General features: G+C 38.2%; 1 protein-coding gene across 2 annotated transcripts in view; it reads right to left on the bottom strand.

Annotated features, from left to right (window-relative positions):
• The window catches only part of NOD1 (nucleotide binding oligomerization domain containing 1), a 58,666-nt gene that overhangs the window by 24,247 nt on the left and 8,325 nt on the right, over positions 1 to 26,094 (bottom strand). The window contains exons 2-5 of one of the 2 annotated variants that reach the window (XM_075212417.1): positions 10,100 to 10,287; positions 6,658 to 6,917; positions 4,736 to 4,910; positions 649 to 2,437 (exon numbers count right to left, since the gene is read on the bottom strand). In XM_075212417.1, coding sequence (XP_075068518.1) covers positions 649 to 2,437; positions 4,736 to 4,910; positions 6,658 to 6,834 — 2,141 coding nt within the window. In that variant the 5' untranslated portion in view covers positions 6,835 to 6,917; positions 10,100 to 10,287. The remainder of the gene's footprint in view (positions 1 to 648; positions 2,438 to 4,735; positions 4,911 to 6,657; positions 6,918 to 10,099; positions 10,288 to 26,094) is intronic. The other variant, XM_075212416.1, reaches the window with a different exon arrangement.

Below are 26,094 nucleotides of genomic sequence, written 5' to 3'. Positions count from 1 at the left end.
ATTTAGTCTATGAGTCATTTTTACCTTTGCAGCCTGGCTGGGCCGAAATGCAAAATGTAGACTTAGCCTTATGTGTCAAACTCCCATTGTCCCATAGATTGTAAGCTTGCGAGCAGGGCCTTCTCACCTCTTTGTCTGTTTTACCCAGTTTGTTTATTAGTTTACTATGTTTGTCCCCAATTGTAAAGCGCTATGGAATACGTTGGCGCTATATAAATAGATGATGATGCCATGGTTTTGGATGACATCAGTGTCACCTGTATATACAGTACATTTATACAGTCTTTTTTCCAGCAAATTCTGTAGATTGTAAGATTTAGAATTTTATGTCTTTAACAGAAGAAATTGCGTTGTTGCAAAACTCGTCATTCTGACACAATCAAATTATAAACTTTAATTTCCTTCAAATAATCCCTCCTTCTGCACTTATTGGATGTGATGCCAAACCTTATCTGGTTCTAAACTCACTTACTCTTTCAAACTTCTCCTGGGTCTGTCGTTGACAAATTAACTCATGCAACCGTACAACCACATTAAAGAACCCATTGATAAGTATTTCCTAATTGAACTGTAGACTTTACAGTTGCAGGGTTATCTGAATTTCTATATATATATCTATACAATAAAACAAATGATAAAACTTCTCACCTAACCACAGTGAGTTTTCTGAAGCATGGTATGAGCTCTTTCACTCCATAATCATTTATATTGTTATTGTCCAGATCCAAGGCAATTTGTTTCCGATAATGATTCAGCACAAACGAGATGGCCCCACAGTCTGAGGAAGAAGCATCACAGAAGCTTAACTTAATATAATCTGCACATATTCCCTTTGCAGCAAGTTTCCCCACTTTCTCACACTGAGTCTCCAATATGCATCGCGACATCCAGATGAAGTTAGTCAGTGCGTGGACGCAGTTGTAACCCATACAAGGTGACCGGGGCAAGTTTTTTAGGTGAGATTTTACACTTTTGAAAAGCTGTTGCTTGAGGGCTTTTCTCTTGAGTTTCAGAGTCGAAGACGAGACTAGGTTCATTAGAAGACCTTGTTTTGGTTTGGAGAGCAACCCGCAAAGAAAAAGATTTATGAACTGTAAGTGATTGTTATTTGTGAAAGGATCACCTTGGTTCTGCTTCTTTGCACATATGCATGAGACCAGGGAAGGTTGAAGTTCCTGACGCTGGACGAATGAGCAATGGTTGAAATATTTCAGGAGCTCTGTAGTGCTAGTTTGTCTGTCAATTACAAGAAATAAGGCAGTAAAGAAAGACTGAAGTGTCACATGAAAAAATTCAAAAGAAGCACTGTCCTCACATTCACTGTAGCTTTTCACTGTTCTGAGGAATCCCAACTGAAGATCTTTCTCTGGAATGTTAAGAGACGTAATGGAAGCTTGGTCAAAAACAAAGTGTGAATTATCCATTCCACTGTAGGCAAGCTTTCCAATAGACAGCAAGGTGTCTTGACCTCTTTTATAAGTCTCAAGCTGACTTATTTTGGTTCCTTTATTAGAAAAGTTCAAATAAACTTCAGTTATGAGTAAAAAGATATCTGTAAGTGTTACTGAACTGCTTGAAAACTCATGGCTCTCATTCATGGAGTAAAAGTGTTCATAAGACTTAAATATTATCCAGCAAAATAAGGGTATTGAACACAAGCTGCTGAAGTTGTCGTTGGCTTTGAGGTGGTTTAACACACGCATCTGAACATGTGGTTCCTTGAAGAATAAACTAGTATACTCCTTTAGGTTATCTGTAGAGAAGCCACGCAGCATTATTTTCTTACGGACAAAATTTCCGGGGACCTGACATCCAGTCCTTGCCGTTAAGACTTTTTTTGATCCTTTTAATACTCTTCCACTTAATAAGTACATGAATAAAGCTGCAGGATGGGTAGAGTGAATGGGTGAGGACACCTCGGGAATATTGTTCAGGTCAAAATGAGTAGGTATTTCATCAAAGCCATCAAAGGTGAACAATACAGTTTCTGGAAAGTTTATAATATATCTAAAGACTTCTTCTGGATCATGGTCTGGATTGCAGTTGTATTTGAAGATTAAGTCCTTCAGAGAGATATTAGTCTTTGATTTCAAAAAGATAAATGTCCGACATCGAAACCTACAGAAGAATTTAATATCACAATAGGATTCTCCTCTGGCCCACATATTCTGCATTTTTTGGATCAAAAGAGTCTTTCCCATGCCAGCATCACCAAAGATGAAAGTAGTTTCTCCATCTCCATTGATCACGCCATGGTCATCAAACAAGGAATTTAAATCTTTCACGCGTCCCATGGTTTCATTTCTCGCACTGACCAGCTCCATGACTCCACCAACGTACGTTTCATGGAGCATCATCTCCTCCTTCTGGGTATAAGACTTAACAAACTTGGAATCACTACACAACTCTTGTTTGAGCTTCTTGCTATACATAGTAACTGAAAGAACAAAAATGACATATTAATTATGTGTATGCAGATTAAGAACCAAACACATCAGTATTAAATGAATATCCACACTTGATCAAATAAAGAATACATTTTTTGCTTTTTAGCTCTTGGTTTGTGAGAATGCGTTAACCTGCAGCAGGAAGTGACAGTTTACACTACTGTCATTGAAATAGAAGCAGGTAAAATGTTGAAGTCTCATATACTGCTACATGCAGCGGATAGACAATCCAGCAAAAGCCTGATAAGAGATTAATGCTCTAGCACTGCTTTCTATGTAGTATGGCTGAAAAAGCACTGTGAGTTGGCTATTCAAACATGAATACTTAGTATTTGGAATACTCAACACCGCTTCTCTTGGTGGTCATATAAAAACAGATAGAGGTGAATATGTTATGTTATGTCTGTAGTCTCAAGATGCGTCCAGATAAAAAAAAAAAAATAATAGCATTTGCACAGGACTTACAGCAGGCATAACAAGTGTGTACAGTATGCTTACTCTCTGTGATAATGTAGAGTGTTAGTAGTAAATGTTAAAGATACATTACCCTTTTTATACACAATATAATAATGTAATGAAGTGTCATACACACAAAAGAGGATATTTTCCTAACAGCAATTAGTGAATATGAAAGTTGTATTTTCAATATAAGTTGCAATTAAATACAAACACCTCCACATCTGTTGTTTTCTCCATTAAGATCAAAGAGCAAACCTCTGTCCTGCAGTAGTCAAATGGAAATGTCAATTAACTAATGAGAACTGATGGTCGCAACTTGAAATGCCACGGCGCTAATGATTAAATACTATCAGCTGTAGGGGTCCATATGCAATCAGCCAGTCAGAAGCATCATCATTGTGTATTGTTGCACCAGCAAGAGGTGGATCTGAAGATGCAGCCACATCTAATTGTGTCTCTATTACATGAACACACCGTTGCTGTACTCAGCCTCTACATGCCACCCCAGTGCCCCCTCTTCAGGTATAAGTGGATGCAAGTTGACAATACGCACAAACGTTTATACACATTTTTGGTACATATCACAGTACGGAAATGTGTATTTTCTGCAAAATGCCACACATCCCACTCTAAATACTTTTACTTAGGGACTCCTTTATTTATATGATGTGTTTTTATACAACTATTTAACATGTTGGCAACTGCTCTACATCAATTATAGTGTACTAATCATGTCCACACTTAAAATCTGAAACCATAATCTTCCTACATCAGGAGCCTCATAACATTATTCTGTGCTCATTGTAGCTCTGTGGCTTATTTATTGCTTTCATTTCCCATTTCACATCATTATGTTGACCCTATAATTTTGTTGTAAAGTTGTTGCAGTGATAATAAATGACATTTCAGACCTATTTCCCAAATTAGTTTAGCTGGGACAGCACAGAGCACAGCAGAAAAGTGGCTATCCCAGAGAAGACTTTTCCTCTCATATAATTTGCCACTGCATTAAGCTGGTGATATATCACTGGGAGGATAAGTCTTACTTACTCCCTGGTTTGCTCCTGCTTGTATTATTAGATACAGATTTGTAATGTCTTTGGGGCAAATTCAATTAGCCACGATGTTCCTCAGAACATCGCAAGCGCGCATTTTTACCATTACTACAATAAAAAGGAACGTTCATTTTTGCTCACAACACTATGGGGCGCGAGCAAAAATCAGCGCTACTTCTGCAAGCTTCTCTGGTAGTGAGCGAAAATGAGCACTACTTCTGCAAGCTTCTCTGGTAGTGAGCGAAAATGAGCGCTACTTCTGCAAGCTTCTCTGGTATTTAAAGGGTTCCTACCAAGTTTATCCGCCACTCCAATTCCGCACGTCCTCTGGGGCGGAAAAAGATGCCATATAGGGATAGCATTAGGTATTCGGGACCACTGACAAAAAGGGAAGCTTTACACCGCTGGATAAATTTAATGTGTTCGCTGTCCCCATAGATCACCAGTAATCTGTGATATATGGTTTAAAATTTGGAGAAATCTGTGTTTTCTGTGGCATTATCCATTTGATGAATTTAGTGAAACGATAAAACAGCCCCTCTCCGGCGACAAGCCTGAACTCCGTTTCGCTGGAGTTCAGGCTTAAAAGTGATTGACAAATATGATTCCACAGCTGAATGCCAGTTTTACAGTAAAACACTGATAACAGAATACTAAAGCAAACTGCCACAAGTCCTGTTTCAGGGTCTATTCTACAACATACAGTACATAATGAGAAGCTTAGCTATATATAATTATTTTATTTTGACCTGCAAATAAAGACTGTATTCCTACCAGGGTCGTTGTTTGTAATAGGCAAACGCTTTACTTGTTCTGAAGCTTGAAACCCAATCTCTTTTAACCAGGAGTTCAGATCAAAATAAGCTTCAGGCACTTTCTGAAGAATGTATATGAAACATTCAGCAACCTCTTCTCCCTTACTTTCCACCAAATCAAGAATCTGACGAACCTGTAACCATGGGAAAATTTGTCATTTTATAATACTTTCCAAGTTATTTTACATTTCAAAATCATATATGTTGTCCATTTATGTTTGGCTAGCCTACAAAAAAAAAACCATCAGAGGCAGTATGAACTCTACTAAAGGGCAATATATGTCAGGCTCCTTTTTCAGATTTCCAAATGTAAAAAATTTTTTTTATGGGTTTTGCCCACATGCAATCAATTGCCTCCGAGACATTGCCTGTGGAACATACACACACTATGGGGTATATTTACTAAACTGGTGGTTTGAAAAAGTGGAGATGTTGCCTATAGCAACCAATCAGATTCTAGCGGTGATTCTGTAGAATGTACTAAATAAATGACAGCTAGTATCTAATTGGTTGCTATAGGCAACATCTCCACTTTTTCAAACCACCAGTTTAGTAAATCTAGCCCTAAAGGTCAATTATTAAAAGTGTGCTTTCACAGTGCTTATGTCATTTGTGTCTGTACTTACACAAGCGCACACATTGTTACGTGAATTTTCTGCCCACAATGCCTCATCTGTGAGGGTTCAACATTTTCTGATTGGATGACCTGGGTGGATTAGGGGTGCTCCCTGAAAAATGTGGGCTTGGTAAAACACATACATGCAAAACCCAAATTCGGTTTTGCAGCAACAGTTTATTTAAAGGATATTCAAGAGATGGAGAACACATGCATTCAGGAGGATGTTCCCTGTTTTTTGGGGATTTGCAACAGACTGCATGTTTCCACATTCTCAGAGGAGGCGCCATTTGCCTTGACTAGAGCACGTGACCCTAGATTTCCACCAAAGCGCATATATTTACAGACCAAGATGGTGGTGAAAGAGCAGCAGTTTGCACCAGCCGATAGGAGACATTGGACAACATGAGGGCGTTCTTTGCAAAGTACAAAAGAGTGGTACAAATGTGCCTACTGTTATAGAGCAGTGCAAAGAAAATTATTTAATCTTGAAAGGATTATTAATATGAGATGCACTATAATTGGGAGGTATTTGCTTTCAGTTTTCACAGATTTCTAGGCACTTTCCCCAGTGTGAGCAAAGCGTCAAACAGACATAAGTGCCATATGTAATAAAGACATTCCCAATATCCCCCCACTCTCATGATTATTAAAGGGGTGGTAATAAAGTGGTAAGAGGGTGGACTCTGGATGTGAAGTTTACACTTTTGCATAGTGCACCCTCTACATATTTTTCAGCTTCTTAAACCTAGGTGCACTTCTAGACTGTGAAGGCATCTCCTGAGCGTAGAAAGTAATAATGCACCTTAATGTGAGCATTGTAGACCAACGTGGCACACGGGTGCAAAACAAAAGTGTAAATTCTGCCAACATGATCTTCACTACCCTTGTGTGTTACTATAGTCGAGCAACATTTATTTAACGCTACAGTCATAGAAAATGACGGAGCCAGATTACTTCCAAAATTGTGTTACAAAATTAATACTTTATTTTAATATAATGAAAATAAATAGCTTATTAAAACATGCTATTTGTAATACACACACAAATATATACATTTTGAGTTTTTTTAACATAGTTTTGTCCCTAAATTAGGGCTTCAGAAACATTGATCACTGGAATAATCAAATTTTGTTTTATTCAATACCAGGCGGATTGGCAAAATGACCAAGGCTGCAACCAGGTGATTTTAATGTCATACATTTAAAATGACTAGTAACAATATAAAGGTATAGTCACATGGAAATGATGAAGTCATGTCTTACCCTATCTGCCCGCGTTGGAAATTGCTGGACAATTTCAGCATCTTCTGTGGAAAAGAATCCATTGCTAATGAAATTATCAAGTAAACACTTGATGTTTCTAATTAGACTGACCAATGTTTCTCGACTTGTTTTAATTATTTGAACATAAGATTGTTGTCCAGGACACTGTAGTTCCATAATTCTGGTATGACATCAGAATATCCACATATTGATATAACTGTAGGACCGTCATTGAAGGCTTCTTATGAAACTTTCATCCTCTGTGTAGAAATATTTAAAAAAACAAATTAACACAAAAGAGCAGTTATACGGATTTAAAAAAAAAAAAAAAAAAAACATCAATGGCTATATATTTATGTCAGCAAGTAAATAAACACTATGAGCCTGATACAGAGTTGATTGTAAAATGAATGTTAATGACTAATAGCATATTTCCATCCAAATGCAAAGCCTGCATCAGACCCTATGTGCTTTACTCGGATGACTGAAAATTACAGAAATACTCCACTGTATGCTCTTTTATTGACAGATTATAGCAATCACTTCTGTGATTGCAATTACTGCCTGTAGGAGGCGGCACAGGTTGACAGCAGAGTGTCTGGATTTAGGGGACCCAAAGATCCTCATCAATGACCTGTAAACTTACAATTAGCATGAGTAATGTAAAACACAATGGGCCCGATTCATTAAGGAACTTAAATTAAGAAGTTTCTTATTTAAGTCTCCTGGACAAAACCATGTTACAATGCAAGGGGTGAAAATTAGTTTTCTGTTTTGCACATAAAGTTAAATACTGACTGTTTTTTCATGTAGCACACAAATATCAACTTTAAATTTCAGTGTACAAATAAGCTATCAAGTATTTGTGTGCTACATGAAAAAACAGTCAGTATTTAACTTATGTGCAAAACAGAAAACTAGTTTTATTTTATGAACATTTGAGATGTGTGTATATATAATTGTATTTAGTTTTTTCACTGCATTTATGTTTAGTTTTTAAAATTGAAGTTTAAATCTTGCAATACTTCTGAGCTAGACACTTTATTTGACATGGAATTGAACAGGTGAATCGCTAATGACAGAGGACCCAAATCAGATCTATTTTCTTAAAGCCCATCTTTGGGATATCGAAGCAAAAATTGGGCAAATACCTACTATGTGTGTATGACAAGAAATGCTTCTTATAAGTTAATGACTGTGTTACCATCATTCAATTTGTGGTTATGACTTTGTCCACTTTTCTTTGCTACAAAGCATTCTAAATTTGGAAGTTGGTGCTTTTTTTTTTTTTTTATAAAGAATGTATTAGAAATTACATATAATGTGAGATCTCTAAGGGAATGGAAGTTGTTTAATGCATTATGAACAAAATTCACAATCCAACTATCAGTATTTTTGTCCATTCATCAGGAAAATACATCCTGAAAAACAGCGGTTTATATTTGTTAAACATGCTTTATAATAGCAAAGCTTTACATTGAACTCTGATTTGGGTCTGGCAGATTTCATATTGTTACATACATTTTCTCATGTTAACTGTATATTTTGTGGTTTTTTTCTGTGTATTTTTAAATTTACAGTTGAATGATTTTTGTTTAACTGCTGTATTATTATTGAATGGTTTGTTATTTTATAATGTTATAGCTATTTATGATTAGCTTTCATGTTCTAGTTTTACAGCCCTCTGCTACAATGGTAGTATCCATAAAGTATGTGTTCCATATTTTACTGGCCATGCCCCTGTGTGCATATTTGTACAGATTATTTGCGTTACCGAGGAGACTGCAAGCAAGGCACTGATCCTGCCGTATAAGTCCAGTGGTACTGCTATATAAGTTCACTGATCCTGCCACGTGTTGGGCCACGTGTTTGTGACGCCCACTTGTGTCGCTTAGCTTAGTCATCCAGCTACCTCGGTGCAACCTTTTGGCCTAAAAACAATATTGTGAGGTGTGAGGTGTTCAGAATAGACTGGAAATGAGTGGAAATTAATGTTATTGAGGTTAATAATAGCGTAGGAGTGGAAAAAAAACAAAAATCTTTAGTGGGGTGTTTTGGCAAAACACATTCGAACCCAAAACCTCAAGGTAATCAGAACCCAAAACCCAAAACACGAAAAGTGGCCGGTACACAACCCTAGCAGTTAAGTGTTTTACTACATCTAAAGACATCCCCAGCAACCAAGTGATCTACTAAAATCCATTTAGTCACTTACAGAGAAAAAGTCTGACACCACCAGCAACTGTTCTAGCGACCTCAGTCAGCGGCCCATGCACAGTTTTAAGGTGGCATCAAGCAAGAGCTTTGCTGCTGCTGCAATGTTTCCTCGAGTAAAAATAAACCTGAGCTGTTTGGATGGAAAATGTTTTTCCATGGAAATAAATGGGTCTTACTTAAACTGCATATCAAGCGCATTCACAAATGCATTTGCATTTTAACATGCGGCTTTCACCTGCATTTTTTGGCACAAACACAACACCGTTTGGTAACCAGCATTAGGCAGCCAGACGCTAGGTAGATGCTATGTACAAAATCCTGCCTAAAACATAATTTTTACATTTAGGTAAAAGTTCCCCTTCAAACTATTAATGACTGATAGCATTTTACATTCAATATTTATATTATTACCCCTTACACATTTTTAACTCATTTAGAGAAGATTCTGTTGAGCATTAGGCTAGGTACACGCTGGAGGGTTCACAGCCGATTATTGCACCAATCCAGGGGCAGATCTAGACTTTTCTTTTAGGGTGGGTGGTTTAAAGATTAATCCTGACCCCTCCTCCTCTTCAGTCATGGCTTCTTAACTAAAGTTTTGGAACCTTCAGTCTTCTCATCTTCTCTTATTGATGCCCCTTCTAAAGTAATAAATAAATCCCGGTCAATGGTAAATAAATTGAAAGGTGTTACAACATATACCTTTGCATTAGTTATTAAAGGATAACTTTAGTCAGCCTTCTTTCCAAAATAAATATTTACTAAATGATGAATATTTAATGTTATATACCTGTGATTTGTAGCTCGTAATCTTCATTTCCATTGTGACCTTTCATAAAAGTCTAGATTATTTATAACCTGTTAAGCATTAACTATGTCGGACAAAGTGAGTGTTTTGTACTTTGTCTAAATACAAGTAAAGCCAAATACAGCTAGGCAAAAGATTATAATAGATTCATACATTTATTAAAGAAAAGCAACACTAGGTACCAATGGATCAGGGTCAATATAAATAAACAGCACACCCTGGCACAAGTCACACAGTGTGCCAGATCCACTCAGGCACAGCTTTTTCAGTGGATGTAGTTGGGTGGATCCAATCCTGTGCATTTCCTTCCCTCCAGGTCACAATATTCGTTTAAAGTAACCCTGCTCCATCTAGTTGCCTTTAATGTTTTTAGACATGTTACCAATAGAATATACCTGATCAAAAGAGCATTGTTACCTCACAGCGTTGGTGCCATGGGTTCGATTCCGACAAGGAATGTTCTCCCATGATTGTGTGGGTTATCTCTGGGTGCTCCGATTTCCTCCTACAGATCAAAAACGTACTGGCAGGTTGTGTGCTTGTGTAGATCAAATCAGGAGATAAAATCAAGCATCTAGCCATGCAGTGCTCACATAGTGCCTGTTCTAATAGGAGAAACAATGCTTTAGTCCAGTGGTTCCCAAACTTTTGCAGTTCGCGGCGCCATTAGAGTATGCATCATTTTTTCAAGGCACCCCTCCAAAATAATTACCGAGCATTCCCGTTTTATAAGTAGTTGGGTGAAAATAACGTAATAAGTATTTAGGTCAGGACAAAAATTATTAGTAAGTTGTTTGAAAAACATATATAAATATTTTTTTTCTTTGGATTTATGTGTATTATTTTTGCAATTATATTTCTGTCGAAGAATAATTTACAGCTAACATTAAGAGGAATAAGATCAAACAAAATAAAACAACATATACAAAAATCATCACACTGTGCCCTCCTTCATCCTCACACTCTGTGCCCTCCTTCATCCTCACACTCTGTGCCCTCCTTCATCCTCACACTCTGTGCCTTCCATTGCTGTTTCCTATCACCATTTCCCCTCCGTTTCTTTACTTGCCATACCTGGCATTCTTTCTTCTGTCTTCTCTCCAATCCTTCAGCGCCCCGGACCCAGCATTCTCCTCTCTCCTGCTGCTGCTCACTGAATATGTCGGACGTGATGACGTCCTGCCCGACATTCAGTGAGAGGCGAGGAGGGAGAAGGATTCTGGGTCACAGGCGCCACCGGACTGGTACGTTTTGCTTTTTTCACCTGGCCACGGCACCCCTGTGACAGCGGTGCCGCAGCGCACACTTTTGAAATCTCTGCTCTACAGAGTGAATGGGCACAAATTCCCACAGAAAAACTTCAACATCTTGTGGAAAGTCTTCCAAGAAGAGTGGAGGCTGTTACTGCTGCAAAAGAGACCAACTCTATATTAAAGTATATGTATTTGTATACAATGTCATTACAGTCCACGTTGGTGTAATGGTCAAGTGTCCAAATACTTTAGTCCATATAGTGTATATCAATGCACATAAAAGAGTTAGATATCAAAATTTCTAGACAGACTAATAGTCTCTCACCAGAAAGAATGTGTGTTTCTTATTGCTGTGTCATGGTTAATTATCATCTAACGTTTCAAGTATTCAGATTTGCCACTTTCATCAAATATTTCTGGTGAAATCCATTCTTCATCTATGGGACATAAAGATCATTTTGCGTAGCAATCGCCACTTCTCCTATAAAGTATTCTATAATGTCCCTCAAACTGGTACTATATGTCAATTTGATCATTCATATATGCTCTTAAATTTATTAAGACCACCTCCATTTAAACATATATAGCTAGGTAATTATATTCTACAATCTGCTGGCAGTGTTGTATTTCTCCATTATCTGAATAAGCTCAATCCAGCTATGAATTGCTCTTTTACCCTTTATTAGTATAATTGTCAGCGTTACTATGCTACATTAGCAAACAGAACATCAATGTTTCTATACATGAGTTTAAATCAGCATTGACACAAATCTCTATCCCATTCATACCTTCAGCTTAAACAAAACTGATAACTTTCAGTCTGTGGAACCAACACTGTTCCACTGTTCTCATAGAAAATTAAGAATGTATCTATGTGTCATTATCAGATAAATATCAGTGTGAAGATATTTTTTATATTTGAGCTCTCAGCTCCACTTGTATAAACTAAATCTATAAATCACGGACATCCTCTAAGTTTCTGTTAACTGTATGGCTAAGTAATGTCAGCAGATAAAATAGATTAATTGCTAAAGTATGGTTTTAACAGGTGTCCTTTATTACCCTGGGATTTACTTAGCTCAAAGGTAATATAGAGGCTCTGAGATAGTGTCCTAAACACTTTGCAGTTTTTTTTTCACACTGCGCACGTTCACACTGTGAACGTACCCAACTACTGCTATTCAGACCTGTGACTTTTTGCCACTCACTGTATGACTCCTTACGCCTCAAGAGGCATGACGAGGAGGGAAGGGGTGTTCTAATGTAGGGAATGTGCAGCAAGGGTGTGTGTTTGAGCAACTGCTTAAGGATTCTGACAGACGTGGTCATATAAATATAAATGAAAAATTTTTTTTTATTTCAGGGTGGTCAGGGGCAGGTGAAGTAGCAGATGATGAAGACCAGCAAACCGCATGTAATTAGAGGTTTGAGAATGATTGCATATACTTATTGAGACTTTAGGAGAAGCTTGGCCATAGATTAGGTTTGCCGAACATGCAGGGAGGTTGTTCCTGCTGTATTAGGTTGTTCAAGTTTATATGATGATTCATAACATCTAAAATAAAAGGTTTTTGTACATGTAAGGTCACTGAAAAGAACAAATGCAAAAGGAAAATCATTTTGCACTATATGAGTATGGTATTGCTCGATAGCAAGGCTTTCCTGTTACCAGGGTGCTTCAATCAAAGCTCTATAAACACTGAAGGATGAATCTTTTGAACAGCATTTGGCCCACCAACATTTAAACATAAACTGTTATACTTGGACAGTACTGTTTTAGAGGGAGAGGGACCTTGAGCTCCTGAAATGTGTTAGCTATTTGGCATTACCATTATATTCATTGGTATGTTGATTTGAATATATACATTTAACTTTCTGTCCCCAAATGTGAGTGTACATGATTCAAATACTCTGCTAAAGTGATACGCTATGGAAGTGATGTCTGTTTCTTCCCCCTGTTTTTCCATATGACTTTATCATTGGAATCATGTGTAGTCCTCAAATAAAACCAGACGACTGATCAATGCTAAATTGAAAGCTGCAAGTGGCACATATACTGTATTTACAGATGGCAAATATTGTGATCTGGGTGGAACAAACATACTGTAATGTGACTGGTCCCAGATGTGTATTTATTTTACTTAAGTTATATATTTATATTAGTATAGACTTTAAAATAATAAGTTATATTTGAGTTACTTTACCTCACACATATGCATAGTTAGAGTCTTTTAAAAACAGAGGGTAGACTGATATTCCCTGCAAGGAAAATATTACTGCCTTACAAAACTAAAAAGTGGGAGGATTTAATTGTCACTAAAGACACTATGCAGAGGACACGCAAACCACTTGTTTTATGTCCCTATATCTAACTAAAAAGACTGTATATCAGAGACAGAATGCATCACTGGTGTCATATACAAACACCCACATATGTACTGTAACACATGCACAGGACCGGTAAAATGACATGCATGTCCCCGAAAATGTTACTGTAATTTACAAAGGCACGCCCCACTGCAAAACACATCCGATTAGCCAATTGTGTGATAAAATCAGAAATTCACATATTTACACTATATTTGTCCACTCTCCAGGAATGACTGGGAGACTCCTGAATTCCGGGTAGGTCTCCTGGAAACCCGGGAGAGCAGGCAATTCTCCTGCATCCTGCCCACTTCCTAGTGAATTGGGCAAGATGGGAGCCTCAATGACACTTTTCCCCGCCCCGTGTCAAAATGTTGCTTTCATCGCGGGGGCAGGGCCAAAACAGTGCGATTTTCTGCGACCCTCCCCCTTCTGCCCTCCCGGAGGACAAAAACTCAATGTTGGCAAGTATGATTTACACTACATTATTAATTTTCCGAATTCCATGATGTATGCAGTGAAGAGGAACACTTTGTTTTAATCACCAGATGCTACTGAGCACTAGTTAGAATACAATGTGCTGGTAATACGGTTTCCCTCCTGTGTCCACATGCATCCTGGGAGATGAGATAAGAATATGACTAATGGTTGAAACAAATAGGATATATTGTGCTTAGCTGCCAACAAAAAAGCGGATATATCCCTTTACGACTGTAAAAACAAAAACAAGAATGAAAACAAGAATGACAAAAGTTGGACAATTTGTCTATTACGTTAAATATTCACTCCACACTGGCAGATTATCCTGATATTGTACTCATTATAAAACATCTTACTTGTACACTATTGGCTATACCACAGGGAATACATTGGGCGACTGAACAACACTAAAAAATGAAAGACCAAAAAGGGTTAACATCTGGTGATTCTTCGTCCTCCATTCCAAGCGGCCCCTGGACCCACCACAAGATGGAACTGAACTGACTCCAGACATTTTTTAGGTGAAACACAATTATAAATACTTGGACTGCAAGACAAAAAGGTACAGTAATGTGTTCCAGAAAACTAAGAAGAAGGAGTGAATTAACAAAGGACTCAACAAGACTAGATAATTGACATTTAATTATTAAAACTTAAACAAGACACTGACTATGGCTGAGAGCAAGGTTCTCAACAATGGATGGAGGTTTAGAACCTCTTATACGGGGCCTTATTAATCTTGAAGTGCAACCTGCACATGAGATGCGTTTTTAAAACGAGCACGGAACTTGAGCATACATGTGGCCGTTTTCAAATCCAACTGGATCTCAAGATATGTTTCCATTTGAAACTAGGTATAAGTATGCTCCGACTAAACAGTACACGTCGTATGATAACAGACAAAACGCAGTGAAGGATATGCACATGTAAGCCCCATTTTTGTTTTAAATTAAATACATAAATCTGGATGTTCCTTATGCGCACTGTACATACAATGCATTTATATAGTCAATCTTCCTTGCGTACACATTTTCCTTGCAATCTTGTAGCAAGCATACGTGTAGTTTTAATACAGAGACTAAGCCGCGATAGACATCCCTATCAGTCAGCACTTACATCCGCCCTGTAGCTGGTACAAATGATACCGCTTTAAAAAAAAAATACTTTCGAGGAACACAGACCTTGAATCGGCACATCTGCGTCAGCACACCCTTACTGAACATTGCCTACATTAGTCTGCCCCCTTCACTCCCCCGCTTCTCCTCTCGTAGGCTGTTGTAAGCGTCATTAGCATTCAGACATGCACTGGCGTCAAGTCCGCTTCTGAGCATGTGCAGAACTATTTCATGAAAGGGGATTTCATCCCCTTAGGATGTAAGCTCGTATGAGCAGGGCCCTCTTCCCTCCTGTCTCCATACCTGTTCTTCCGCTCCGTCTCTACTGTATTTGCCTGCCCGGAGTTTCTGCAGTATTGGTACTTTGTGTTTACTGCTCTGTACTGTTTCACCCTGTATAGTCTACTGTTTGTACTGTGTACGGCGCTGCGGAAACCGTGTTGAATTCTAAAAAAAAAACAAGTACCCACAAATAACTTCTACATCCTTGGATACATTTATGAGTGAATGTAGTAACTTAAGAGGTACATACATTGTTGAAACATGAATGCAAAATGTTTAATAATCTGGTAAATGAAGAAAGACAGACAGTACAACAAAAGGGCAGACAAAGTGGGTCTGAATAAGGCTGCATATTTAGCAGAAATGTACAGAGAGCACAATGACACAAAACCACAGTTAGAGCTTAGCAAGAACCCTACAAGCAGTGGTTGAAGTGTTTAGAACGGGTAGTATGGAAGTTTAGAAGAGGCGGTGTGGAAAATGTAAGTGAATGGAATTTCATAGTTTTACAATGAACACAGTAGGAGAAGTGGCGATATGGCATACCACCATATAACAGCCCACTTTGACCTCTGCCTACAAGTATATTCAAAAAAGGAAATTGATGAATTGTTCCTGTATAGGGATGGTGCTATTGCTGTATATACCAATAAAGGCTTAGGGCTAGATTTACTAAGCTGCGGGTTTGAAAAAGTGGGGATGTTGCCTATAGCAACCAATCAGATTCTAGCTTTCATTTATTTAGTACTTTCTACAAAATGACAGCTAGAATCTGATTGGTTGCTATAGGCAACATCCCCACTTTTTCAAACCTGCAGCTTAGTAAATCTAGCCCTTAACCTCAAAATTTTCCAGGATACAATACACCTGGAAGACCCATAGTGTCGGAGATAGGCTTAGTATCACAATGACAAAACTAGATTTTGTTCACACTAGGGGGTAAATGTATCAAAGTCCGTTTTTTTCATCTCGCGGGAGATCGGCGTCTTTGCAGCTAAAATTTAAAGCGGCGATGGCTTGTAAAGGCAAGTTTGCCTTTACGAGCCATCGCCGCTTTAAATTGTAGCTGCAAAGACGCCGATCTCCCGCGAGATGAAAAAAAATGGACTTTGATACATTTACCCCTAGAGGTTTAAAAGACACAACTGTTATTTGCTGCTTAGAATAAAGGGAATGGACTGTACAGAAGTAATATATGTATGTTCCTTTGACGTTTTGAGCCCGTACACATCTACCCACACTCAAATGGCTTTTACAGTGCCTGATCGTGTCACTTACCTGATCCAAGAATTTCTATTCAACTTATGTTCTTTATCCTTGCAATTGATTTTAGGTAAAAACCACTTCAGATTTGGCACAGATCATTAGTCCCAGTTACAGGAAACCACAATGGGGTATATTTACTAAACTGCGGGTTTGAAAAAGTGGAGATGTTGCCTATAGCAACCAATCAGATTCTAGCTGTCATTTTGTAGAGTGCACTAAATAAATGAAAGCTAGAATCTAATTGGTTGCTATAGGCAACATTTCCACTTTTCCAAACCTGCAGTTTAGTAAATCTAGCCCAATGTGTCCTGAGTTATGCTAGCATCTTTAAAAGGTAATATCATTCTGAATGTAAAACAGTTGGTTAGATCACAACTTATGGATAAGGATAAGGTATTTGGACAATATTTTGCTTCTTTGGACATGTTTTTTTATAAAAAAACAAAAACGCCTTCATTCTGCTCAATACACGAAAACTGTTCTGCTTAATACATGAAAATTGAAAATGACACTATAAGATGCACTTATGAGTTTGAATGTAACAAAACTACCTGTGCTAGGAGATCTAATAACCAACTTGTTGCAGACCTCTCTCTACTCTAAGACGACAGACCTTAACAACATGTTACTTAGATCTAGTTCTCACATGCCTCAAATCTTCTGCAGTTTAACGAGGAGAAAGTTTTTAAAGACAAGATTGTCTCTACCACTAATGCGTATCAAAAATGTATAACTATCACATTCATAAAAAGAGTTTGCATCCAAAAAAATAAAGTCAAAGAAAGCAATGGAAGTAGAATAAGATGCAGAGGGACACATTCCTACAGAGAATCAGATAAGACATGACAAGGTTGGTTTATATAAGCAAGTACAATCTTAAAATCACATTGATAAATGCCTTATATTTGGTAATGATTATTTTAAAGTGACACAAACTTTGGGGCTCCTTTTTCAATTAAAGGTTTCCACACATGCAGTTCTGAGAATGTAATCTGAGAGTTAAATATGGACCCATGCTACATGCACTATATATTGCCTCTTAATCAGTGCTTTATTAGACATAGTTATTGTGCACTTCTTCATATTCTGGTCTTGCTTGCTGGTCTGTCACTCTTCCCTGATTCCTGAGTTTAATCCTTATATGGCTGATTAACTGCCCTGGCTCCTGAACCCTGGTCTGGCTATTCTCCTGTTCTGACTCTGTCTCTGAAGTCCCAAACCAAAGTGTAAAGGCTGCATTTAGATTGAATGCAAGTTCATTTATGTAATGCGATCATGTACTAACAACTCTAAGCTGCAAGTTTCACTAAAGAGTTTCCTAGATTATCAAAGAACTTTTCCTGGAGCACCATGTTATTTTTTGAAAATGGCAATGCATATAATTATTTAAATACAGGCTATTTTTTCCACTTTGTACAGTTTAAAAGACATTTGATTTGGCAGCAGATGAAGTGGTGAAGAGGGCAAGAGTTGTAGAGAAAAATTAGTACTATGTCAGCTCTCAGAATAGACATAACCAAGTTCCCTTTCTATGAAAGCCGCTGATGTAGAAATTAAGGTGTCATAACAGCTACCCGGAAAATAACTATTACACAATTGAATGATCAGAGAACAAGATATGACTTACTCACTAAACAGCTGGGAATATTTCCAAAATGCATTCCAGAGACACGTTAAAGGAGAAGTATCATTCATATATAGATATACGCTGCCAATAGAAAAAATTCATCCTCATTTTTCACATTTTATTTTCTTAAAATCAAGAAATCAAAATAGATCTAATTGGGAAATCTTACCACTGACCAACACAAAATACTGTTTGATGTCAAATAAAAAATAAATGTAAAGGAAATTCTTGATTAGTTAAAAACAAAATAGACAATAGCTGATTATATAAGTATCCATACCTTTAGCTGCAATTACAGATGTGAATCTATTTAGGAGACTAGAATTGACATCTGGACACTGCAATTTTCACTGTTTGTATCATCAAATCATAACATTTTCTTCCACTTGACACCTGTCTCCCACATGCATGTTGGCAAGCTGTATGAGAGAATTTCACTGACTTTCCAACAAGGGCTTTCTTTATCCACACTCCCATAAAGTGCATATTTGTGAAATGCCCACAGTTTCCACCAACTCTGTTAGATAAACACTTGACTGCCTCCCTAACAATGGCCCTTCTTGCACGATTGCTCAGTTTTAAAGAATGGCCTGTTCTAGACAAGACAGTTGCATTTATTTTTAAACTAATTAAAACACTAACTGTACACATGAGGACTACAATCAACTAATTATGTGATTCTGAGGACAACTCCAGAGTGGAAATGGAAGTGCACAGTAAGGAACACCCCTAAAACTTCCCTCTCCACACTCCTTTATCCAATAAAAATAAGAAGAAATCTTAAGTTTGTACTGGTCCACAAAACTAGGTGCAGTGGTGTGCCTTCTCCGTTCTTTGCAAGGAATGCTCTCATTCCACCCAACTCTTCCCATTGGCCAGTGTAAACGTTTCCCCTGACAAAACACTGTATCTCTAAGACTATGGGCTTTGGTGGGAAATCTAAGGCTAGGTACACACATCATCATCATCATCCTGGAGAACTTTCTAACCGACGTGTTATCAATTGTACCAACAACCGAAGGTCCGATTGCTCGGGTGATTCATGTGTACACATTAGACAAGTTTTAAACGATTAACGAAAGACCAACCTTCCGGGCAGCAACTTTTCACAGCCATAGTGTAATTTTAACAGATTTTGATGTCATACATACTGAAACAACATATGTCGTCTCTGCAGTGATATTGCAAAGAAATTTAAATAAATTAAACCTAACTGACAATTGACCAACGTGCGGACACAGCACCACGTGGGACAGCTACAGACAACAGAAATTTATATAGACACGCGCCCAAAAGGAGTCGCAGTTGGAGGAACTATCGGCAGTTGGTCGTGGAATCGGTCGTGAATTCATACACACTACATGATCAGAAGGTGAATGGATCAAGATAATTAAACAGTACGACCAACCTAATGAGCCAACAATTGGCACTTTTGGACGACTTTCGACCATTGTGTGAGTCTACACACTAAAGTGACATTTGACCGGACGGTCGTATGTTGGCTGATTGGCCGATTGTTGGAGACAGAGCTCCAGTGTGTACCTAGCCTAAGTGTGATTGTGCAAATCAAGATTTTTTATTTTGATTCATTACGGATCTAAAGACAGACACACACAATAAGTATATCGATGGGAACTGATGTCATGAGGAACCACTAGATTCCTAGCCTGTCTCTGCCCGGGCAGATTTGTGATACCCATCATACCTCGGAATACAGCTACAGCCGCGGGAGATGGAATATTAGGGTGGTCGTAAGTGTTTACGGATTCATCCCCCCGTACATATTACATCTGGACATAAGCGGACCTGCTAATCCAGACCTATATTTACATATTTGCTGTTGTTTCCATTTGGAGAACTATTTATCTTGAGGAGACAAGTGAAAGATAATTTACTTACAATAATTGACAGTGATTTGCGAACACTTAAATGTGTTGTGAAGGTCCTACCCGTTTAATATAATATAGAAGACTAGTATTATCAGTCTGTTTATAGCGATATTATTTCTAAGCTATATAAGAATTTTATACTCATTTACTGGTAGTATATGTTTTTATAGAAATTATATTTATTTTATATACTATTAAAGTGTATTTGATTACATTTCTAGAGTGACTGTAGTCTGTATTCTGCCCTGGTTTTAGATAGAGATATTTTTATTTTTGAAGTTTTTTTCCCCCTCATTTATAGAAGAATATATGTAATTTCTGGTTAGGTATGTAATACTTTTACATTTTAAAAAGAATTGCAGTCGAAAGTCAGCTTATCACTGAACAAGGTCTTGTAACTCCATCCACTTTTGTCATAAAGTGGCTAAATATATAGATGAACAACACACTGCCTGTATGATAAAGACCTCTCTCACCGCACTTCTGTTACATACAAGCAGTGTGTTCATGATGGAAGGAATGCCTCCCCTGATAGCAGCAGATGTCGGGCGGATTGAGTAAACTACAGAACCTAAGGCAACTCTGCATTTATGTTTAACTTACAGAATCCCTCATAACAAGGTGGCAAGAGAGTCACATGGCCGCATTCTGAGAGTGATCTGCCACTTTATCTGCCCTACTGACACAGCGTCACATTAAACTAAATTAACCAGTATCACTAGTTATTAAAGGTAGCAACTCTATGGCATAAAAAAGTAGAACCTAGAGCTGTTGCACTCTTTAATCTAAAGTATATAGTACTGGCAAATGCAAAGTCGGTGAGGAGATCTGCAGACACGGCTCCACAGCATCACATCACATCCACATCAGATGAGGAAGGAAGACTGTCTACAAGGTCAGGTCACTCATACTTTGTTGAAATCCCTCTTTACACACTGTGGTTGTTGTGTTCAGAGGTCGCTCAGCTCATCATGAAAATAATTAAGAGGAACTAATTAAAAATCATGATTTTTTTATTGATGCAACTGAACACAGAGAGAAGGAGGTTCCAGAGATCTATATCAAAATAACTGATCTTGAGGTTAGATTATGTTGCAACAATGGAAGAATTAGAGGTATAGAGAAGACAGTGACACAAGCACAAACTCTTAAACTCTACAAGATCTTCCAGCTGCCACAATAATTGAGTTTATGACTGAGAGCTCACAAGCTCCAAAAAAAACACAAGAGGTGAAAAAGTACCTAGATCTGTACTTTTCTACAGCAGCACTAGATTTAAATGCAGCCAGATTACCGGCTAAGTTTGCCAATTTATAGATCTACTTAGACCAGTCAAGTTCAACGTAGAATAAAAAGAAGAGACCTTTGACTAGCAACACACATCTTTAGATATAATGGAATGGTTTATAAATGGGGATTTCCTGTTAAATTGATAATTGTACGTAATCATACTTGCCAACATTTTGGTTCTGCCCTCTTCATGGAAGCCCCTATCTGAACCATTTCACTAGCAAGTGGGCAAGACACAGAAGAATGGCCTGCCCTCCCAGGCAGGGCTGTAACGAGGGTGGTGCCATCGCCAAGGGCACTCTCTCTCTCTCTCTTATATATATATATTTTCATTCTTTCAGTAAAGTGCTAGCCACACATACACATTAGGTTGGCCACACCCACTTGTCAAATGCCGCTCCCACTTAGATGGGGGGCGCTGGTGCCCTGTCTCGCCCAGGGCACCAAAATATCTAGTTATGGCATTGCTCCCGGGAGTCAAATTTGGAAATTGGGACTCTTCTGGAAATTGTGGGAGAATTGACAAGTATGCATGTAGCTTCCATATATTCATAAAAAGAAGGCCTACACATTCTCAAGTTGTGGAAAATTCCAATAGACTCTCCTATGTCAACAACTAGTAATAATTATAAATTATATTATGCAGTGCTTTGAAGAGAATATTTTTGCCCCATTGGATCCTACAGTTTAAATTACCTACCACACATACAATAGGGTGAAATATTTTCCCCAGCCGCCAAATAACTTACCAGTATGTTTTTTGGACTGTGTGTGGGGGAAGGGAACTGGCCTATCTCACTCACAATGGAGAACTTGTAACATAGGCCTTAATGCTTATAACTGCTACATTGAGAAGAATTCACGGTCAAGTAAAATAAAGGAATATAACTTGTGTGACGTAGTCTTAAGTGATATTATCAATGTGTGTTTAACTACATCAAACACTCAAGTGGGTTTAGGAGAGGAGGATCGGAGGGTGAAATATTAAAAACATTATACAACTACACTTATTTATCCTCTTTAAGAGATGCTGCTCGGTACGTGCCGATTCCTATATGTTTTACCAAATTTGGAGGTCTGCTGATTCACACTCATTGGGTTTTTGCACCCATTTGGCAATGTGGTGGCTTTTCAAGATCTTCCACATTAATACATTTTTTGTGGAGAGTTTAAATCCTCTCCTGTCTTCCCCACATATCTTACAACTTCACATATATCCCATCTTTAAGAGAAGTATGTTTCTATAACTTATTGGTTATGTACATTTATTGCTTTGGAAGTGTACTGTATTCTCACATTTTACTGACCATGCTTCTAAATGGCAACTAATATAGATTCAAATACTTAACCATGCATCAAGGTATCTTCCAATGTTTTTTCCAGATAATATAAGAATGTCTATCAAATAAATGTCACTCAGCATTTAATGACCATCTAACAGGTGTTTAGCTTTCCACCCACACTCCAAAAATATATTTGTAGGTTAATTGGCTGCTATTAAATTGACCCTACTCTGTGTGTGTGTGTGTGTGTGTGTGTGTGTGTGTGTTAGGGAATTTAGACTGTAAGCTCCAATGGGGCAGGGACTGATGTAAGCGAGTTCTCTGTACAGCGCTGGCGCTATATAAATAGCTGCTAATTATGATCATTATATTACTATATGCTCAATTAAAGAAGCTAAATGTATGAAAGTCAATGTATTATTTCCCACTTTACATCACATTAAATGTTTATGGTTAAGGTTTCTTGCTTCTAGTATGTGGTTTTAATACCGTTCTGAATTCCTTAATGGATATATTTTTAATCCACACTTCCTCAACATCAGTACATTCCCTGGTCATTTTCAAACCTCAACAAAAAACGATCATGACTACACACTTCTGAATTATTTGGAGGTTCTAGAACAGGTATTAACAGATAAATGGTTTTCCCAAAAAATGTTTTAACCTCCAAAGTCTATGACTGCTCTCACTTCAGTTCTTTTTTCCCCTGCTTCCTCAAAACACGGTTATCATCCCCAATTTTAGAAACCCTTTCCTGAAGAGAGTAAACTTTGATAACTGCTAACATGTCTGCTTGTTACTCATAAGGTTTGGTTTAAAATGTTTACTACAGTTATATTGTTTTGGTATTTGTTCACTGCTAATGACACTTTAGATCTCCTCAGTACCACCCACTAATCTCTCCATGGGTGGACCTGCATTTTTTTTTAGACGGGGAGATTTAGTGTCCCACCCCCTTTATCATTTCTAGCAGGTGCGGGCTGCCTGCAGCAGCACAATACATTCAAGTCCCTGTCGGCATCCTCTGCCTGGTCACCCAACCCGGGCAGGATTCTCCGTCTGCCTCTCTGCCTATGTGGACATGTAAACAGTGTGCGGCTGCAGGAAGCCACATCTGCTAGGGGGGAGGGGGTTGATTGTGTCAGGCTCAATGGGCAATACTTCTTTTGGAGTCTCTCCAATCTCTTAGCTCAATTGATTTTATGATCTGACATCTTCCATATTCCATACCCGTGGCCCCACATATACTCTTTTATAAGGTTAATAGGCCAATCTCCCCTCCAAAGTGCACAAAACTTTTTTCAATCCTACGTAACGAGAAGCGACCTGGTGTTTCTCCAGGAAACACACTTTGCTAAACATCTCCATCCCAAGCTCAGCTCTGAAAATATTCCCACCAATTTCCATGCATGTGACAGCTGGGAAGCCAAGAAGGCGAATGTTGGCCAATAAATTAAGTCAACAAAAATTTTAATTTTATATACCTCTGACACTGCAGGCAGCCAGGATAATTGTATATGCTCATTAGAGCTGATTTACTAACGTTTAAAACTTATGGGAGTCATAATAAAACATACAGATGAGCTCATAAAATGATCTTTCTGCAGCGGTGTGTAGTCGGCAAAACTGCTGAAAATCTGTGATTAAAACTAAATTTTATCAGAAAACAGTTAATCTAACAGTATGTTTTTGGGCTGTGGAACAAAACTGGAACAAACCCAGTGCAAAATCTACACAGATCGTGCTCTGATAGAAATTACTTACATTTTTTATGGAGAAATAACAGGCCTCATATTGCTGGCTCAATTATTAAAGAGTAAAAGATATAGGCCGCCTATCATTTCCGCACCTTAAAGCTCATCATTCTACTGTAATAATGAATCATATTTGCATGTGGTCCAAATGCACTAAAAATGGGTGGAGATGGTACAAGACAATATCAATAACATTTGTCTGAATGACACTTCTTTTACAAGTTATCTAGACCAGACCCTAACAGCCATTACCCGTCTACAGCAGTGACTTATTATATATGGGACAAATGTAATGTAAAAATAACTTTGGCACTACCTCTATGATCTATTACCTAACAAATTCACAACATCTCAGTAACAAAGATGATTTAGATCAGCTCTGTGCTCTATCTTCCACATTATAATTTTCTCACAAATATAAAACCGTTAAAAAATTCTGAAGTCAGTGGGAAGTTACAAGGAGTGTCATCACACCAAGGACAGAGTCGCTTTGATGATCTACTAGAATACTCAGTTTACCTGCTGGACCCACAGTGCTCATTGCTGTTGCCAACTCTGTTCCTCCCTTGGTCATCTCTTTAGTGAAAGCAGCTGCTACCACAACTACTGCGAACATGGGGTACAAGTGTCCTGGCTTTGTGTCCAGCAGTGAGCATAATGCATGGTCTATTTACAAAGACCATGCAGCATAAAAGCAAAAGGCTTTTCCGGAACCAGAAAAGGAAAGCAGTTCAGTTGAGATAAATAGTGAAGGAGAGTCATGATTGACATATTTACAATGACTGGTTCACCCTTTCATGTCTCTCCTCATTCCAACATACCACACCACCTGTAGCTGTACAGAAATACCAGCCTCCAAAGGCTAATTTACTGTTGGTAGCTGATAATGCTTCTGTCTTACAGTAGTCACACACACTGTCTCCATCACCAGCTATAGCTGTTATCACACCTCCTTAAGCATCACTTGTTCCCCACACCTCTTAGATTGCAAGTTCATTTGGGCAGAGTCACCTTTACCTTTTGTTTCATATCATTGTATTAAATTTGTATCACAATCCCCTAAACAGGGTTGGGTATGCAATGCTGATAGTTAACATTCACAATGTTTACACCAGAAGGTCGACAGTCATAATGTCAACAGTTTTAAGGTAGACATTCACAGTTAAAAGGTCGACGTGTAAAATGTCTACAGGTTGTAAAGTCGACAATTGAAATGTGAAATGTTGACGAAAAGCACTAGATTTAAAACAGCAATACAGGAAAAAGAAAATGGAACTATATGTAAAAAAAAAGGCATGCCACCAGCCTGGGCTGGTGGCACTATAGCAGGGAAAACCGAAGTATGGGGTCCCCCTGTCATAATGCCAAAATAGCCCCAAACTGGTCAGAACAGGGTTCAATCCGCTAGGGAGATCGGGTTCGCAAACAAAAATGTGGACCCCCCCCCCCTTTTAACATGTGCCCAGCCCTGTGCTGATAGCACCAGGGCTCTTCCCACACCCGAGTGGTGGGCATGTGGTACATTTTTTTAACAATAAAAAAATGCACTACAGGTCCCAGCATGGCCAGGCTGCCATTACGTGTCTGGGCATTCTGGCGGTTGGAGAACCACAAGTGCTAGCATGCCTGGAACCCGGGGCCCACTAGAACCTTTAGTGCACAAAGGAAAAACGTAAGTAAAAAAAACACTAGTGTAAAAATTACTTTAATTTAAATAAAAACACCCAACACAACCGTCTTTTACCATCTTTATTGCTCTTCATCTGAAATACATCAATGGATTCTTGGTAAAACAAAAAACTATTA

This window comes from Mixophyes fleayi, chromosome 5 (assembly GCF_038048845.1).
Source record: "Mixophyes fleayi isolate aMixFle1 chromosome 5, aMixFle1.hap1, whole genome shotgun sequence".
Classification (NCBI taxonomy): domain Eukaryota; kingdom Metazoa; phylum Chordata; class Amphibia; order Anura; family Limnodynastidae; genus Mixophyes; species Mixophyes fleayi.
The sequence above is the reverse complement of the archived record's forward strand: the minus strand, read 5'-3'. Positions and strand labels throughout refer to the sequence as shown.